At 42.7% G+C, this 18,562-nt stretch overlaps 1 protein-coding gene across 2 annotated transcripts in view; it reads left to right on the forward strand.

Moving 5' to 3' along the window:
• GABBR2 (gamma-aminobutyric acid type B receptor subunit 2) overlaps positions 1-18,562 on the forward strand; it is an 842,671-nt gene that overhangs the window by 350,472 nt on the left and 473,637 nt on the right. For both annotated transcript variants that reach the window (XM_073332465.2, XM_073332464.2), the window contains exon 4: positions 15,370-15,471. In XM_073332465.2, the coding sequence (XP_073188566.1) occupies positions 15,370-15,471 (102 nt within the window). The remainder of the gene's footprint in view (positions 1-15,369; positions 15,472-18,562) is intronic.

Consider the following 18,562-nt stretch of genomic DNA (forward strand, 5'->3'; position numbering starts at 1 on the left):
TTGCCCAACCCTACAGAGCAGAGATGCAGCGGCCCTATACTTATCCCTACCCAAAGGCCCTGTTTCTGTGCTCCCACTATTACCTGACCCCCCAACACAGCTCTAGCTCTTCCACACCTCTCCCATCACTGAACATTCTGCCCCCACAATATCTTACCATTTCTCCCTTCACAGCTCCAGGTTTTGGTTTTTGCTTCCCAAATATTATGGAATTTACACTCAACACCTCTGTGAAGTGGGGAAGCAGTATTATCCCCATTTTATAGAGGGGGAATCAAGACCCAGAGATTAAGGCCACCTCCAAAAATTATGGTTTAAATTACTTGTGGGAAGTGACAAAGGATGTCTGGCAGAGCCAGGGATAAAAACCAAGTTCTTCTGGGTCTTTGTCTATTATCTTAACCCCAGGACCATACTTTCCTTCTTTCAGCTCCCTTCCTCATTCATGACACAGAAACTTCATAATGTGCAAGTATTTGCTAGGCAAATTAATTTGTATGTCACCCACTGCTTTAGAGTTGAGCATGCAGGAAAAGCCCCATACAGACAGCATACTCTAATGCACTAATTTAGTCTAAGTGTTCTGAAAGGCAGTTAATAAGACTTGGTTCTGCTATGTGTTTGGGACAAGATTTTATGCTTTATTTTGGCTCTTCCGGTATTCACTTTGTGGAACTTTTTTCCAGTCAACCAATGTTCGTGTTGATCTGCTTTTTTTTTTTTTTACTAGTAGTACTTAGAGAGGATGCAAAATTTGGTTTTAAACAAATGTATAGCTACCTTTTCATCACATGAAACCAAAATCCTTTTTCTGCATCCCATGTGTCAGCAGCAGGGTTTGACCATCAGGGCATCAGAGCCCTACCAAAGCTCTGTTTTTCCAGAACTAATGCACTTTGAAATCCATTTCTAGAAAGCAGCTGAATGTTGGGGTTCCAGAGTGTGTCTTAGAGTGGAATATACATGTGAAATCACTCAAAGTGTGAGCATGTCCTGCAAACAGTGACTGGCAATTTTTCCCTCAGTGGTACCCATCAGGGCAGCTCGAGCACCCTCTGCTATCGCATGCTGTTTGCACCAGTATAAAGCACCCAGCTGAGCCCAAAGCCCTCAGTTCCCTCTTACTGCCTGGAATGGCTGTTGGAACTGCCCTCCTTGCATTCACAAGTTCTCAGTGGACTTTCTCTGTTTATTGTACATAGTTATTTTTAGTCAAATTTAGTAAGTTAGTTATCGTACTTATTAGGGTTTTGTCCCAACCCGGTGCGTAGGGATGCCTCAGTCACCAGGCTTCTGGCTTCAAGCCCTGCGCCTCCTGCAGCAAGGCTGTGCCCCTGAGGAACCCACACTCAAGCTGCTTGAAGTGCCTGGGGAAAGCTCATATGGGGGACCGTTGCCAGATCTGCAAGGACCGTAAGCCTGACGTGAAGAAGGATCAGGAGGCCAGGCTGACGTTCCTGCTCATGCTGGCAGCACTGACACCTCCATCTGAGCCAGGCCATCAGACTCATACCGAGTGCCTCGACGTCAGTAAGGAGTGCTCCTCCGACTGTACCAGCGTCCTTTCAGTGTTCAATACCATGCCCTTTGGTACTGTCAAAAGGGAAACATGCAGTGCTTGCTACGGTGCGGACCTCTCCACCATGTCATCAATCTCCAGAACCGTTAGGAACAGCACCCCCATGATCACCGCAGAGAGACTTGTCCTCTTTGGAATCAGAGATTGGGTCTTACTCTTTCCATCCTAGAAGCTACTCTCGCTGTTCCTCCAGGCACTTCCACCTTTCCATGGGTCCAGAGACAGGAATACCATTAAATGGTTGGCCAAGAGGTCCGTGGGGACCTACACTAGTCCTGTGGCCCTTTTGGAATCTGGGGGGTTTCCTCCAGTTTCTAGGCGCTCTTGTTCGATGGCCTCGGAAAGACATGTGGTACCTTCCCACCAGGCGGCATCCAGTCTGGACTCCAGTACCAAGTCCAGTACCAAATTCCAAGAGCCAGCACTGTGGGGTCCTGCTGATGCAGAAAGGGAGGAAGAGTAGCCACAGCCTGTGCTGGCCTCCTCTTCCTCCTCCCCTAATGAGGCAGTCTCAGGAGGGAGAATGTCACCTCCTCTGGATGTCTACAAGGCATACCAAGAGTTGTTAAAAAGAGTAGCCTTAAATGTGGATGTACAGATGGAGGTAGTGAAAGAGTCCTCCCATAGTCTGGTTGACATTTTAGCCACTGTGGGTCCTTCAAAAGTGATGCTGTCTCTCAATGAGGCCATTATGAACCCAGTTAAAATTCTGTGGCAGACCCTTGCATCCCTTCCTTCCACTTCAAAATGGGCTGAACGGAAATATTATGTTCTCACTCTAGATTATGAGTTCCTTTACACCCATTCTCCCCTGAGATCCCTTTTGGTAGGAAAATTTACTCTACCAGGGGGCTACAACTCAGAATTGCAAACCAACAGGTGCTGCCGGGCAGGTATGATTTTAAGATTTGGGACTCCATGCAAAAATTCAAAGGCTTGCTCCCACAAGAGGCCAGGCAAGAGTTCTTCTCACTGGTGGATGAGGGAAAATCAGTGGTGAGGGCCTTTTTACAAGATGCTCTGGATGTGGTGGCTTGGCTGTCAGGTCCAGGGTTTCAGCAGTGGCAATGGACAGGAGGAGTTCATGGCTACAGTCCTCTGGGCTCCCTCAGGAGGTCCAACAGACTGTTCAGGACCTGCCTTTTGAAGGAGCTTTGCTCTTTTTGGAGCAGACAGACACAAAGCTTCATGGACTAAAAGACTCGAGAATGACCCTCAAGACCCTTGGGTTGTACACCTCAGCTCCCTCAAGGAAGTACTACAAGCCTTAACAGCCCCTTTAGTAACTGCCCCAAATGCCCGTCAGGACCAGAAAAGGAAGAGAAATAGGGGTTACAGGTGCAGACCACCACCCCCTTCTACCTTGACTTCAACACCTGCCCCACCTAAACATCCAGGGGGTTCTAAGCAGGCATATTGATGGGACACTCAAGGACGCCATATCAGGTCCTATGATCCGAGACTTTGTTTCTCCTTTATTTGTGAACTGCCTTTCCCACTTCCTCAGAGCTTTGACCGTGGGGTGCTGAGCACTGTTAAAGTGTGATACACCCGCCAGTTTATTTCTACCCCTCCTTTCCACCCTTCCTCTCCATTGCTCTTCAGGGACCCCTCTCACGAAGAACTTCTGATCCAGGATGTTCAATCTCTCCTTCGAGTGAAAGCCGTGGAAGACGTTCTGCTGAATTTAAGAGGGAAGGGGTTCTACTCCTGTTATTTTCTAATCTCAAAAGCCAAGGGAGGTCTGAGACCTATTTTAGACCTGCATTAACTCAACAATTACCTTAAAAAGATAAAGTTCCACCTGGTCACCTTGGCATCCATTGGTCCTTCTCTGGTTCCCAGAGACTGGTACTCCGCTCTCAATTTAAGTTATTTTTCATGTATCAGTATACCATGTATCAATATACCAAGGACACAGAAGATTCCTCATATTCGTAGTGAATGACTCACGCTACCAATTCATGGTACTCCCATTCAGCCTATCTGCACCTCCGGGGGTGTTCACAGAATGTATGGCTGTAGTGACTGCTTTCCTGAGGAGGTTACCCAAGCACACAGATTTGATATAGATTTCAAAAGGCAGGTTTTTTACATTATTGTAACACCTAGGAGCCTGAGTCATGCCAGAGCCCCATTGTGCTAGGCACTGCACAAACAGAACAAAAAGACAGTTCTGTGCTTTGAGTTTTTATATTAGCTCCGCCAGTAGTGACCTTGTGCAACCTTTCAAGTATCTTATCTGCAAAATGGGAGAATGATAATTGCCTCCCCCTAAGATAAAAATATGGGGACTTAATTATGATGGTTGTGAGGTATACAGAGATACTAACAGCAGTCAGTGGAAGAGGAGACTTGAACTCATGTTCCTTCAGGTTACTACTCACTGCACCTTCTGCTGCAAAAGATATTTACCCCACATCTGCCCCTCCCTCCTCTCCAGTAGGGAAGCTTCTCAGCAATACTGGTAAATACAAGAACAACAAATACAGCTGAACATTTTATACTAATTAGGTTTCAGAGCTTGTTTTTGTTGCTGGGCTCTACATCTCAGCAGAAACATTCAGACAGTCATTATTTCTGCACAAGCATAAGAATATGGACATCTTAAAAACGGATCATTTGAAGGAGTGGGACTGTATCTCATGAACCTCCCTCAAGTTGCAGTGGGGGAGGTTTAGGTTGGATATTAGGAAAAACTTTTTCACTAGGAGGGTGGTGAAACACTGGAATGCATTGCCTAGGGAGGTGGTGGAATCTCCTTCCTTAGAAGTCTTTAAGGTCAGGCTTGACAAAGCCCTGGCTGGGATGATTTAATTGGGGATGGGTCCTGCTTTTGAGCAGGGGGTTGGACTAGATGACCTCCTGAGGTCCTTTCCAACCCTAATATTCTATGATTCTATGAACCTCTTGACCAAATAAACTCAAATGTGCACCCCAGTCTCTGAACTAGCATACCAATTCTCAAGTTGATCTGACTACTTGTGGGATTTTGAGAAGATGCAAAATTCAGCTCAACTATGGTCCATCTATCACTGCCCCATAATTAAGTGGGTAGCTTTGTAGAGAACTGGCCTGCAAGCCAAAAGAAGAGCAGTTTCAGTAAGGAGACACAGATTCCCTTAAAATAGAAAAAGAGGAGGACATCTTCACAGGAGCACCAAGAGAAAAATAATCTGCTTTAAAGCTAGGGAAACAGCAGGATGAAGTTAGATTTCTGTGCAGTGAGAATTGAGGGCTTGACTTCCTCACCCTCAGGAACTGCAGTAACTCCCAGACCAGGCATTCCAGGGGGAGACGGAGCAGCCAAAGCTCCAAGAAGGGCTGTGAGGGCAGGAAAAGTCTCAGAGTGAAAGAGAGAGAGAGTGTAAAGCAGGCAGGGCTAGAAAATAAAATGTAAACAAAAGTAATCTGCAGAGAAACGGCTGCAGGCTAAAAACAGAGCAACTACAGCAAGGAGGCCCAGACTCCATTGAAACAAAGAGGAAGGGGGCCATCGCCACATAAGCAGGGAGAGAGAAAACAAAATAAGCTGCCTAAATGGTACAGAAACAAAAATTAAAGGAAAGAGTTTGCCCAGGTTTTAACTCTCTGTACAAGGTGGTGGTGGCTAAGGAGGCTATTGCTGCTGAGTTTGGAGGGGAGGCTGGCTGTGGTGTTCGTCTTTAGAGCTGGGAGAATAACGAATTTTCTGGTTCAGTAGCTGAACTAAAAATTTGAAAAAAAAAATCATTTTGGTGAATCCAAAGTGAAAATTTTGCAATTTTTTTTTGGCAAAATTAAAAAGTGAAAAAAATGTAGTTTCAGGTCAAATGAAACATTTTGTTTAACCCCGAACAAAACATAAGGAGCCTGCCTTAGCCCCGCCGCACCAGCGCCTGGGAGCCACCCGAGATAAGTGCCCCCTGGCGGGAGCCCGCACCTGAACCCCCAGCCCTGAGCCCCCTCCCAGAGTCAGCACCCCAAACCCCTTCCCCATCCCTGATACCCCTCCTGGAGCCAGCACCCCATATCCCCTACTGCACCCCAACACTCTGCACGGAGCCCCCTCCTGCACCCAAATTCCCTCTGTCCCAGGCTTAGCCCCATCCCACAGCCCACAGCCCACATCCCCTCCCAAACCCCAACCCCCTGCCCCAGCCTGGTGAAAGTGAGTGAGGGTGGGGGAGAGCGAGCGACGGAGGGAGGGGGATGAAGTGAGCGGGGTGGGGTTTGGGGGAAGGGCTGGGGTAGATCCTGGGTTGCATTTAAATTCAAAAAGTGATCTTGTGAGTAAAAAGGTCTACTGATGTACATGCTCATATAAGTGTGGGCTATTGTTGTAGTATTAAGTGTGTGTTTTACATATATCTGGTTGGAATGCTGGAGTTCTTTTGTTCCCTGCTCAGACTCTTTAAGGTTTATACTCTGCTGAGAGGTCAGTAGCATGAAGTTCTGATAAGCAGGCTGTGTTCATGGCAGTGGTTTGGGCTTCCTAGAAACACTGCAGCCTTGGGCTACAGAAACCATGTTTTTGGATTATCACACAAGTTGTAACAAAAATGCACATTTTAACATTGCCCTGGTGTAACATTTGGTGAGCCAGCAAGGAGAAACTGAGCTGTGATGATTTTACCACTCAAAAGATTAACCCATTACAGAAGTTGTGTTAAATGAGAGAGGAAGGGCAATATGAGATAGAAGTGAATGACCACAGGGCATGCTGAATGCCACCAGTACATAAGTTCAGAAAGCTGAGTAGTATTAGCAAGGGAAAATTTTATTCTTTGCAAGCACTATGGCTAGTAGAAGAAAGTTAAAGAATCTTCTCATGAAGGTGGAAGGAATTTTATATCAGTTAAAGGATGATCAAGAGAGCTCTATGATTGTCTGGGCATCACCATGGTGCACCCCAGAAAAACTGTAGCCCAAAGCAAATTTTCTTTAATCAAGTATACAAAGAATCACTTAATTAGTGATGAACAGGAAGAGTCAGAAGACCAGGTAACATCTATGTTGCTAGAGCTAAAAGATCATATTGTACATCTCACCAGTACATCAAAAAAGAAGCCAATTCAAACAAGTAAAGAGACTAAATTATCTCTATACAGAATTCAGAAAAAGTATGCTAAAAAACTAATGTTACTTCAATTACCACTTCAAAAAAGGATGAAGGAAATTAAAAGTCAAAGCCCAGTGAAAAAACATGTCAACCAGACCCCATAAAAGAGAACTAGTTTTGAATAAAGACTTTAAAATAACAGGTGAGATTGAAAGTCCTCACAAAAAGGACAGGTTAAACTTTAGCTGTTTGGCTCATCAAATTGAAAGTAGGATTAGAAAAGGATGCAGTGAGGCAGAGGTCATGAAAGCAGTAATCAGTGGAAGAGGCCCAGGACTGATCCTCATGAGATACTTCACGGGGAAAACTGATAAGCCTGCCAAAAACCAACCAACAGGGAAATGGGACAGGGGACCAGGTATGACCAGTGGAACTTCACAAGTTGCAAAGACAGCATTCCCCTCCAGGAACAAGTCATGCAATTGTTGCATATATGGATTGGGATTATACAGAACCTCCATATCATGCAGGAATGTCACAAAAATGCAGAGACAAAAATGAGAGCACTGTGTTTCATTCAATAGGACCAACATGTATTTGTCATCTGCCACCCAAGCAGCATGCCATAATAGCTATCTTTGTTGGAAAGAATAAAATAAAAACAAGCTTTATGGGACATATGACCGCAGGTGTGATGGTCTCAGGTCAATGATTGGCGAATCATCTCTCTGAGACACATTTTAAAAAGCTTATTAAAAGCTTTGGTTATTGAAAATAGAAGTTGGTCTTGAATTTAAAGTTGCTAACAGGACTCAAATTCATTACAAAAGATGAACTGAAGTCCCGTTTCAGTTAACTGAAGAGATAATATCTTAATTCTTCCTATACTGGTCAGTCCACATGAATTAGAAATTTAGATAATAGGCTACAGTGTTGCTGAGGAGACAGTCAAACACCACTGACACAATTAATCCAGTGGGGAACCAGTACCTAGTCCTCATAACAACGTGGAGTGTACATTTCCTCATGTTGGAATGACAAAAGTGAAGGTTCTTTTGAACTTCATCAGAAATAACTAATCAGATGATTTGTGCATGCTTGAAGTATGAAAATGGGATGCAGTTATCCCCAAAGGGAAAACCACTAATGTAATATGTTGGGCCTATGCAGGTCTTGATACTGAAAGTTTAACAGCAGTGCTTGAGCCAAGATGCTGCTCCTCCGGGCTTAAGAACTTGGATATCAAAGAGACATTATTCAAAATACCCAGAGGATTATCTTGCTGTATAAATATCCCTGTCAGTCATCCATCAAAACATATTATTTTGAAGGGATGAACTGTGCTGGAAATCGTACAGCAGACCAAATCTGAAATTGTATTGGACGTTCAGCAGATAAGACCTTTGTAGGTGGAAGCAGCGTTACAAGAAAGAGATGGTAGTACCAAAGTTCATGGGCTAAGCCAACAAAGAAAGAACAGCCTCTAAGCAGAGGTGATGATCAAGATTCGTTTGAACTAGTAGTTATTCTGAGTCATTTATCGGAGGCACAGAGGCAAGTTGCTCAACAAATGCTGAAAAAATCCAAAGTTTTTTTCCAGAGGTGATAGAAACAAGGAACAGATCCCTGATCTAGAGATACATATCCAGTTATGCAGCTAGCAAACCATTCAGAAGACTTTTATCTGGGTGCCACATCCACTACGTCACAAGATAAAGGAATACCTGCAAAATCTCCTAAAAAAATTAAATTCATTCTATTCCCCACCATTGGTATGTATACAGAAAAGAGAAGGTAGTTTAAGACTTTGCATAGATTACAGAGTTGAGCAGAAAAACATATGATGTACACAACCCCACCCTAATCCAAAATATTCTAAAGGAGCTTGGAGGTAAATCCTGTTTCTCTCTTAGATCAAGGGGACACATATCAATAATAGTTCACAGCTTGTGATGGAGTTCACTCACAAAAGCAAGCAGCACCTCCTGCTGGCTGTCTCGGGGATTAGCTCTTTCAGCCCGCACACACTCTCCTGATGGTGCCTCTCCCATTGCCTTCTCCTCCTGCAGACTTACTTCAGTCCAGGAACCACAGTGTCCTCTTCATGACTCTGCCCTCTGGCCTTGTCACCATCTGTGTTTGCCCCTTCTGGGGAGGGAGTATCTGCCAGTTCTATAGTCCAACCACTTCCCCAGTGGTGACTGGGGGGAACCTGGGCCTGCCCACTACTCCAGGTTGCAACCCAGGAACCCTGTCAATAGCAGCCTCCTCCTGCCTCTTCTTAACATCTCCACCAGAGCTGCTTCAATTCCCTGGGCCACTTCCCTGTGTCCTCAGCATATTCTTCATCCTCCTATCAGGGCCTCCAGCCAGCACATCCCAGCAGCCAGCCAGGAGCTCCCTCTTACTCCTCTCATCCCTGCCAGCAACCACTCTGTCCAAGGTGCTACCTTCAGCCTGCTAGGAACACAGTCCTCTCTCCTTGGGCTTCCTGCAGCAACTGACCCTGCTCTGCCCTGCAGCTCCCTTTTATGTGAGACCATTGGGCCCTGATTGGCTGCTCTTTGCACTCTCTCTCTGACTGGCTGCTCCCTGCACTGCCTCCCCAGGTCTGATTTTAACCCCTTCCTTTCTGGTGTGGGGCAAACACTCCATCACATGGCTAAACAAAGTTATTACCTCACAGCCTTCATTAGACCTTAAACTCTGTATGAACTGGTAGCATTCTGGTTGGCTTAACAAAACTATCTGCTGACTTCCAGAGGTGTAGGAAAGAGAACCTTACCAAGATTAGGACTGTCAAGGTTCCTTCCCCACTCTGAACTCTAGGGTACAGATGTGGGGACCTGCATGAAAACCTCCTAAGTTTACTTTTACCAGCTTAGGTTAAAACTTCCCCAAGGTACAAACTATTTTACCCTTTGCCCTTGGACTTCCACTGCCACCACCAAACGTTTTATCCGGGTTTATTTTATTAGGAAAGAGCCCGTTTGGAAACGTCTTCCCCTGCAAAGTCCTCCCAACCCTTGCACCCCACTTCCTGGGGAAGGTTTGGTAAAAATCCTCATCAATTTGCATAGGTGACCACAGACCCAAACCCTTGGATCTTAAGAACAATGAAAAAAGCATTCAGTTCTTGAAAAGAAGAATTTTAATAGAAGTAACAATAAAAAGAATCACCTCTGTAAAATCAGGATGGTAAATACCTTACAGGGTAATTAGATTCAAAGCATAGAGAATCCCGCTAGGCAAAACCTTAAGTTACAAAAAGACACACAGACAGGAATATCCATTCTATTCAGCACAGCTTATTTTCTCAACCATTTAAAGAAATCATAATCTAACACATATCTAGTTAGATTACTTACCAAGTTCTAAGACTCCATTCCTGTTCTGTCCCCGGCAACAGCATCACACAGACAGACACAGACCCTTTGTTTTTTCTCCCTCCTCCCAGCTTTTCATAGAATCATAGAATCATAGAATATCAGGGTTGGAAGGGACCCCAGAAGGTCATCTAGTCCAACCCCCTGCTCAAAGCAGGACCAATTCCCAGTTAAATCATCCCAGCCAGGGCTTTGTCAAGCCTGACCTTAAAAACCTCTAAGGAAGGAGATTCTACCACCTCCCTAGGTAACTCATTCCAGTGTTTCACCACCCTCTTAGTGAAAAAGTTTTTCCTAATATCCAATCTAAACCTCCCCCACTGCAACTTGAGACCATTACTCCTCGTTCTGTCATCTGCTACCATTGAGAACAGTCTAGAGCCATCCTCTTTGGAACCCTCTTTCAGGTAGTTGAAAGCAGCTATCAAATCCCCCCTCATTCTTCTCTTCTGCAGGCTAAACAATCCCAGCTCCCTCAGCCTCTCCTCATAAGTCATGTGTTCCAGTCCCCTAATCATTTTTGTTGCCCTTCGCTGGACTCTCTCCAATTTATCCACATCCTTCTTGAAGTGTGGGGCCCAAAACTGGACACAGTACTCTAGATGAGGCCTCACCAATGTCGAATAGAGGGGAACGATCACGTCCCTCGATCTGCTCGCTATGCCCCTACTTATACATCCCAAAATGCCATTGGCCTTCTTGGCAACAAGGGCACACTGCTGACTCATATCCAGCTTCTCGTCCACTGTCACCCCTAGGTCCTTTTCCGCAGAACTGCTGCCTAGCCATTCGGTCCCTCGTCTGTAGCTGTGCATTGGGTTCTTCCGTCCTAAGTGCAGGACCCTGCACTTATCCTTATTGAACCTCATCAGATTCCTTTTGGCCCAATCTTCCAATTGGTCTAGGTCCTTCTGTATCCTATCCCTCCCCTCCAGCGTATCTACCACTCCTCCCAGTTTAGTATCATCCGCAAATTTGCTGAGAGTGCAATCCACACCATCCTCCGGATCATTTATGAAGATATTGAATAAAACTGGCCCCAGGACCGACCCTTGGGGCACTCCACTTGATACCGGCTGCCAACTAGACATGGAGCCATTGATCACTACCCGTTGAGCCCGACAATCTAGCCAGCTTTCTACTCACCTTATAGTGCATTCATCCAGCCCATACTTCCTTAACTTGGTGACAAGAATACTGTGGGAGACCGTGTCAAAAGCTTTGCTAAAGTCAAGAAACAATACATCCACTGCTTTCCCTTCATCCACAGAACCAGTAATCTCATCATAAAAGGCGATTAGATTAGTCAGGCATGACCTTCCCTTGGTGAATCCATGCTGGCTGTTCCTGATCACTTTCCTCTCATGCAAGTGCTTCAGGATTGATTCTTTGAGGACCTGCTCCATGATTTTTCCAGGGACTGAGGTGAGGCTGACTGGCCTGTAGTTCCCAGGATCTTCCTTCTTCCCTCAAGATTTTGAAAGTATCTTGTCTCCTCATTGGTCATTTTGGTCAGGTGCCAGCGAGGTTATTCTAGCTTCTTAACCCTTTACAGGTGAAAGGATTTTTCCTCTGGCCAGGGGGGATTTTAAAGGTGTTTACCCTTCCCTTTATATTTATGACAAGGGGTGAGGCGCGTATTTCGTATCTGAAGAATATCCTTGTCTCCAGTGGCACATTTGAAAAACAGGAAAAATGTACAGAGCACAATGGTTACAAAACCATGGAATGAAGCTGAAGGCTTCTAAATCTAACCTCTTTAAGAGTAAGGTACATTATATGGGAATGCTGGTGTACACTGAAAGTTATAAGATGGATTCAATGGACAAAGTAGTTGTACATGCTGTACCATAGGGGAACTTCCTAAGCATCTGTGGTTTTGTACCTACTATCAGAGGTATATTCAAGACATTTCTAGAACAAACCCAGTGTATGACTTTTTGTCTGTTCCATTGGGATCTGACAAAAAGCACCCTGAAAAGTGTACACATAAGCAGAAGAAGACAAAAAGGAAAAGGAAAGGTGTCTGGACAAATACCCTCCAATATCTGATTAAATGGACTGAGCAACATTAAATATTTTAAACCAGCTGATTGGCTGCCTGGTACAGCAATCAATAATAGCATACCCTGATTTTACCTTACCCTTTGACTCCTGTGGATGCTTCCAATAAGGACATAGCTGCAGTCCTATACCAATATCAAGAAAATAAACTATGAGTCATTGGATATGTGTCAAGAACATTACAGCCAAGAAGAATTATCACCTTCACTCACAGAATCTGGAGCTTCTAGCTATGAAACAGTCGGAAACCAACATATTTTGTGACTACTGAAGGTTTATAGTAATAACCTGTAAACCAATGTTTTTATCTCTTCAAGATTCAATACTACAGCAGACCAATGGGTTGCAAAATTAGCTAACTTGAACTCCAGAGTTACATATTGTCTGGAAAACGCTAACATGCAGATAAATGCTTTGACCAGAATGTCACTTGATATGAAAAGATATATAACTAAATACACTGACGAGACCATCAAAGATGTTATAAATGCTTAAACAAAGTCAACAAAGATCTTGTCTGCCACAGTCTTGCTTGATTTGGTAGTGGTAGGATAAACGTAGACAAACGTAGCAAAGTGACCCACTATGACAGTATTACTGCTCTCTTTTTGCTTGTTTCCAGATGCAAGAACTCAACTAATACTAGTTCAGCTGGTTCTGTCTGACTACATTAGTTAGGTTAGTGAGATTTGTTTTGCTTTACATTCATTCAGTCTTTGGTGACATGATGTTTAATATCCCTTTTCATTTATGGTCAATATAAATGATCTCTCACAAAATTCAGTATTTGTTCTGCTCCTAGATGTTCCATCTATTCTTGATATTCTTGCATTTTTCAGGTGATGCCAGTAGTTTTGTTTTTGTTTTTTCTTGACTTTTCAATAAAGTATTCCATCTTTACCTAAATGGAAGCAATGCCGTTCAACCATGAGGGCTGATTTCTTACCACATCCTCCTGGTTTTGCTCTTTTATTAGGCTTCAACCCCAAGAACTTATAATGTAAAAATGTTAATAAGAGGTGGATCTTCCTTCTGGGCTGCTAAAACATCTTCTAATAAAATAGGTTTTATGGTGGATTTAATGCCCAGGGAGAAGAAGTCTACTGCCGAAGGGTTGTTACTAATTCCCACTAACCAGAATGTGTTGCCAGCTCTTTTTAGACCCAGTTTTTTGTTTGTTCACAGTTTGTTGTCTGCTTTTCTTTTCAAGAAGTGAAGTTAATTAAAAAGGAAATTAAACATTTTAATTAACTGTAATAAGTATGCAGAAAATGCTAATATAAGATACAGATTTGTAACACTGTTAAGTGAGGTACAATATACATTTATTTCTGATCTGTCACAGCTTGAGTGTGAGAGACTTCTGATAGGTGACCATGCGTATAAGATTTGTCACTTATAACAATGAATTGTTCCTACTATTTCTGACACATTGTTGCAAGTGAATGAAGACAGACAATCATCAGGGCAATGATTTTATCACAGTTTTATTAAAGTAAAATCATGGGTGAGTCACAATTTACTTCAGACTGCAATCATATTATGTCCAGCTAGATTCTTCAGTGTGTTCCATAAATTGTAACTTGAAGCACCATTCTTTGCAATGGGCTGGCAAGAGGTGAAAAAACAAAAACAAGCACTCTCAGAGTAGTTATTTTGGTAGAAAAGAATCCTAAATGTTATGGGTCAGATTCTCAGTTGTGATCCAGACCCTTTGCACTGCTTAAGCAGCACAAAGGGGCCAGAATCTGTCCATAACTGGACAGCAGAGAGTTCTCCTGATCAGAGAACTCTCAACTGGTAGGTGTAAAGCTGGTAGACCCAGCTTCTGTGCTAACCACTTCATCTTCTCTCCTAGCATAGGAGGTATACTGCAGGACACCCGGTCCCTTTCGTGCCCTGCAGAACTCCAGTATGCTATGCCTATCCTCCACTAGCATAAATTAGGGTGCTTTAACTCATGCTGGGGCTGAGGCTAGTGTAGACCAACTCTTAGAGTCAAGGAGCCATAACTGGTTCGCTGATGTTACTGCCACTCACCACTCTCTGGCATCAAGTGAATCTTTGGCTGCAGGAGACGATGTAGCCCTATGAATTCTTGTTGAATTTCACTGCTGTTAATAATCAGTCAGCTATCGTTATGCAAAGTAGGAAGTTGACCATGATCATTTTATTGCTCAAAATAAAGCTATGGATCTGCAGTGCATAGACAGACAGACAGATAGATAGTCATGGTGAAGGAACAGTCCTTTGGTCACTGTGACAGATATGGCAATTTCCTGTAATAGCGTGGACAAACCTCACTGAATTAAGTTAAACCTTATTGAATTATGTTTCAGCATTTTAGGAGTTCACTCTATTAAAATGCAAATTTTTATGGATTATTGTGGGGTTGTATGAAATGTCACTAGGGAGGAGACAAGGCTAATGTAAATGCTGGGAAGTTTTCTGAGCTTCAAAAGACTCTTTTAAACAATGCCCAGATAAGAACGAACTTTTAGTTGACTGGGTTTCCCAGGAAATACTTGAGAGGAGGGGATGGGAACTTCTCACCTTCCGAACCAACCTTTGTAGCTACATTCTGAGGAGAAACCCATTGTCTGATGATCACCTGTTATAAGAGGACAAGATCCAAGGCCCAAACTAGAGAATGGAGTGGCTCACAAATTCATGGGGATGCTTGTTCTGAATGAAAGCTCTTTGGAACTTGTGATCACAGAAAAACCTCTTGGTGGGGTTTGAAGGACTGATCTCCTGCCAGAGCCCTTCCTGGGGTTGAGGTGATCTCTGGTAAGTTTTTAGTGTAAGTATAGGTTCTTGTATTGTTTCTGATATGTTTTCTGTGCAATGCTTTCACCTTAAGAATAAATGTGCTTGCTTAGAAAGAGCTGTGTGCTACCTTCATTGTGGCAATGACATGGTTTATAGTCTTTGAGGAGAAGATAAAGCAGTCCTGTTTAGAAAGTCTGTCTTGCCGGGGAATTCACCGTGTAGGCTGGGATCTGTGCAGTATGGACAAGCCCCATTCAGGAGGGAAAGAGGCACAGGTGTCTGCCAATACAGGTGATGGCAGGGAATCTAGAGGCCTGAGAGTGGGTGCCCTTGCTGGACTATGATGAAGGAAATACAGGTGCAGTTGCTCTGAACTATGTCAGTCTCATTCTAGAGGGAAAAAGAAAATTGGTACATATATCATCCTTTATGTGTTTGAATCTTCTTATGGTGATTCAAGAGTGTCCATCTGCTTCCTCCTCTGGGGGTTCCTTTATTCCTTTTACCTTTTTCTCATTCTGTGACAGGTGAGGAATGATCTGACCGGTGTTCTGTATGGTGAAGACATCGAGATTTCAGATACTGAGAGTTTCTCCAATGATCCCTGCACCAATGTCAAAAAGCTCAAGGTATGTGCAATCGCTGTAATATAGACCGAGTAATCAGGAAGAAGAATGAAAAGGTATCAGCAACGCATCTGTCATCACATTTGATTGGTTTATTTAAATTTTTTTCCTTCAAGAAAACTGATAAAGCAGGATTCATTTAAAAGTTATATTTGCCAAAAGACCTAAGAGTACTAACAAGTGGCATTTTGAGGCCCAGTCATGCTCCCAGTCAGTGAAGTCTGTTACATACTTAATGTTCATGTTGTGCCTAATTTAAACACAGAAATAAGTAAGTAGGCTTATAGAAGTTGCTGCCTATTAAACCATGCAAATATATCCTTTAATACTAAATATTTACACTGGGAACCTAAATCTAGATGAGGTATACATACCTGTACCCAATAGTGGTTTATTTTAAAAGGACTATGTCCAAATCATTCAGTGAATATAGTCTAAATGTTTCTATTGATTTCAGTTGGTTTTGGATTGAGTTCTTTGTTAGTAATTATCTTTTCTGTTTCCTAGAAGGCAAATTATTCAAAGATAAATTTGATATTGAAATTATTTATCATTCTGATTTATTTTATTACAATGATTTCTTAGATACAGGGTAACTGAGTGTCAATAAATAATTAAAAGCCAGCAGAGTATTACCATGAATATGTAATAGAAACTGTTTTGCTTGTTTTTACTTCCCTTTACATTTTGTTACAAAATTAAAAGACAATCACATAAATGCAGAGCCAACAATGATAAACACCCATTTTTTCACTGTGCCCACATATCTATTCAGGGGACACCATCACAGGGCCTAATAACATCAGCCACACTATCAGAGGCTCGTTCACGTGCACATCTACCAATGTGATATATGCCATCATGTGCAAGCAATGCCCCTCTGCCATGTACATTGGTCAAACTGGACAGTCTCTACGTCAAAGAATAAATGGACACAAATCAGATGTCAAGAATTATAACATTCATAAACCAGTCGGAGAACACTTCAATCTCTCTGGTCATGCGATTACAGACATGAAAGTTGTGATATTACAACAGAAAAGCTTCAAAACCAGACTCCAGCAAGAGACTGCTGAATAGGAATTCATTTGCAAATTGGATACAATTAACTTAGGCTTGAATAGAGACTGGAAGTGGCTAAGTCATTAAGCAAGGTAACCTATTTCCCCTTGTTTTTTCCTATCCCCTTTCCCCCCCTGTTCCTCAGACATTCTTGTTAAACCCTGGATTTGTGCTGGAAATGGCCCTCCTTGATTATCATACACATTGTAAGGAGAGTGATCACTTTAGATAAGCTATTACCAGCAGGAGAGTGGGGTGGGGGGAGAAAACCTTTTGAAGTGATAAACACCCATTTTTTCATGGTCTGTGTGTATAAAAACATCCTCACTGCATTTTCCACTTTTATGCATCCGATGAAGTGAGCTGTAGCTCACGAAAGCTTATGCTCAAATAAATTGGTTAGTCTCTAAGGTGCCACAAGTACTCCTTTTCTTTTTGCGAATACAGACTAACACGGCTGCTACTCTGAAACCTAACAATACCATAGTCATAGAAAGAAAAGGAGTACTTGTGGCACCTTAGAGACTAACCAATTTATTTGAGCATAAGCTTTCGTGAGCTACAGCTCTGTAGCTCACGAAAGCTTATGCTCAAATAAATTGGTTAGTCTCTAAGGTGCCACAAGTACTCTTTTTCTTTTTGCGAAAATAGTCATAGAAAACACAAATAACCAAGAACAAGGACTGCAAGGAGCTATTCCCTCCTCTCCGCCGCTTACACTTATCTGCTACTGTTAAATAGCAAGGATTAAGCTGTAATTCATGCCAAACACATATGCTTCAGGAAATGGAAACCCAGGCCTAGGGTCCAGTCTTGCAAACACTTAAACACATCCTTTTTAGCATATAAGTAGTCCCAACAAACTCAACAAGACTATTCATGTGCTTAAAGTTAAGTATGTATGCAAGTCTTTGCAGGAATGAGGCCTGCTGAAGCCAATAGAAAAGGGAGGACTAAGAGGTCCTCAGTCCCACTCCCATTTAAGTCTGTTGAAGAACCCCCATTGATTTAATTGGTGCAGGATCAAGCCCTTAAACAGCAAATAGCCAAAGATCATATAATTAAAGGCTTTACTGTAAGGTAGGCGTGAGGGGGGAGAGGTTTTCTGGGTTTTTTTTTTGCAACCCTAACTTTGTCATTTCTTGACTTTTGAGTGCATAACTATACAATGTCAGTGTTCTCTTGACATCTTGTTTTTATCCCATTAACAAACAATATTTAATTACACATATATTTACTGATGAAAATGGTTTATCTGTATTTAAAATCTCATAGAATTAGACTGTCAGAAGATTTCTGGTTCTGTCTGCTTCCAGGTGGATCCAAAAGGTCCTAACAACTATTTTACTAGTGCTTTGATGCTTGGATTAGTTAAACTGCATAAACTCCCTCGTGGATGCTGTTAGTCGGAATTTAAGTGGTCTTAATTAGGGTTAGTTTAATTCATTTTAATGTGGTTAAACTAATCCACTTCAAATTCTCACTTTTAGTTAATTCGGATTAATTTCCCTAGATGTCTCCATGTAGACAAACCATGAGATCAGAATTAAGTTTGTGATTTAAAAAAAAAAAAAACTTACGTAAAGCACTGCAGGTGTTGTGCACATTGCTGTTTATGAAATCCACCATGATTGTAGATTTAAACACATAAAATAATGTGCTCTCTAGTGCACGTGAACAGGCCAAGTTTGAACACACAGCACATGCACATGCAGGGTCAGCATCCAAACCTTATCTTTTTTCAGGGGTTTTCCTTTATTCTTAGCAACAAAACATAAATCACGAAGTGCTAAGCTTCCTCTTGAATTTAGCTGTTCCTATGGATCTCCAAGATAGCTTTCTATGTCTTTGTCTTGAATTTCATCTCCCTTGGATAGAGTCCAGCCCCTTTTAAATTCCTTTTTTGGAGCTAAGATGACTGGCTAGGGACCGTTGTCAAAATAGGTCTGTATTTCTAGACAGGGTTCTAGTACCTAACACTGTGGGTCTGTCTACACAGCACGCCTTCAAGCCTGGCTTCAGAGCCTGAGTT

This window comes from Lepidochelys kempii, chromosome 2 (genome assembly GCF_965140285.1).
Source record: "Lepidochelys kempii isolate rLepKem1 chromosome 2, rLepKem1.hap1, whole genome shotgun sequence".
Taxonomy (NCBI): Eukaryota; Metazoa; Chordata; order Testudines; family Cheloniidae; genus Lepidochelys; species Lepidochelys kempii.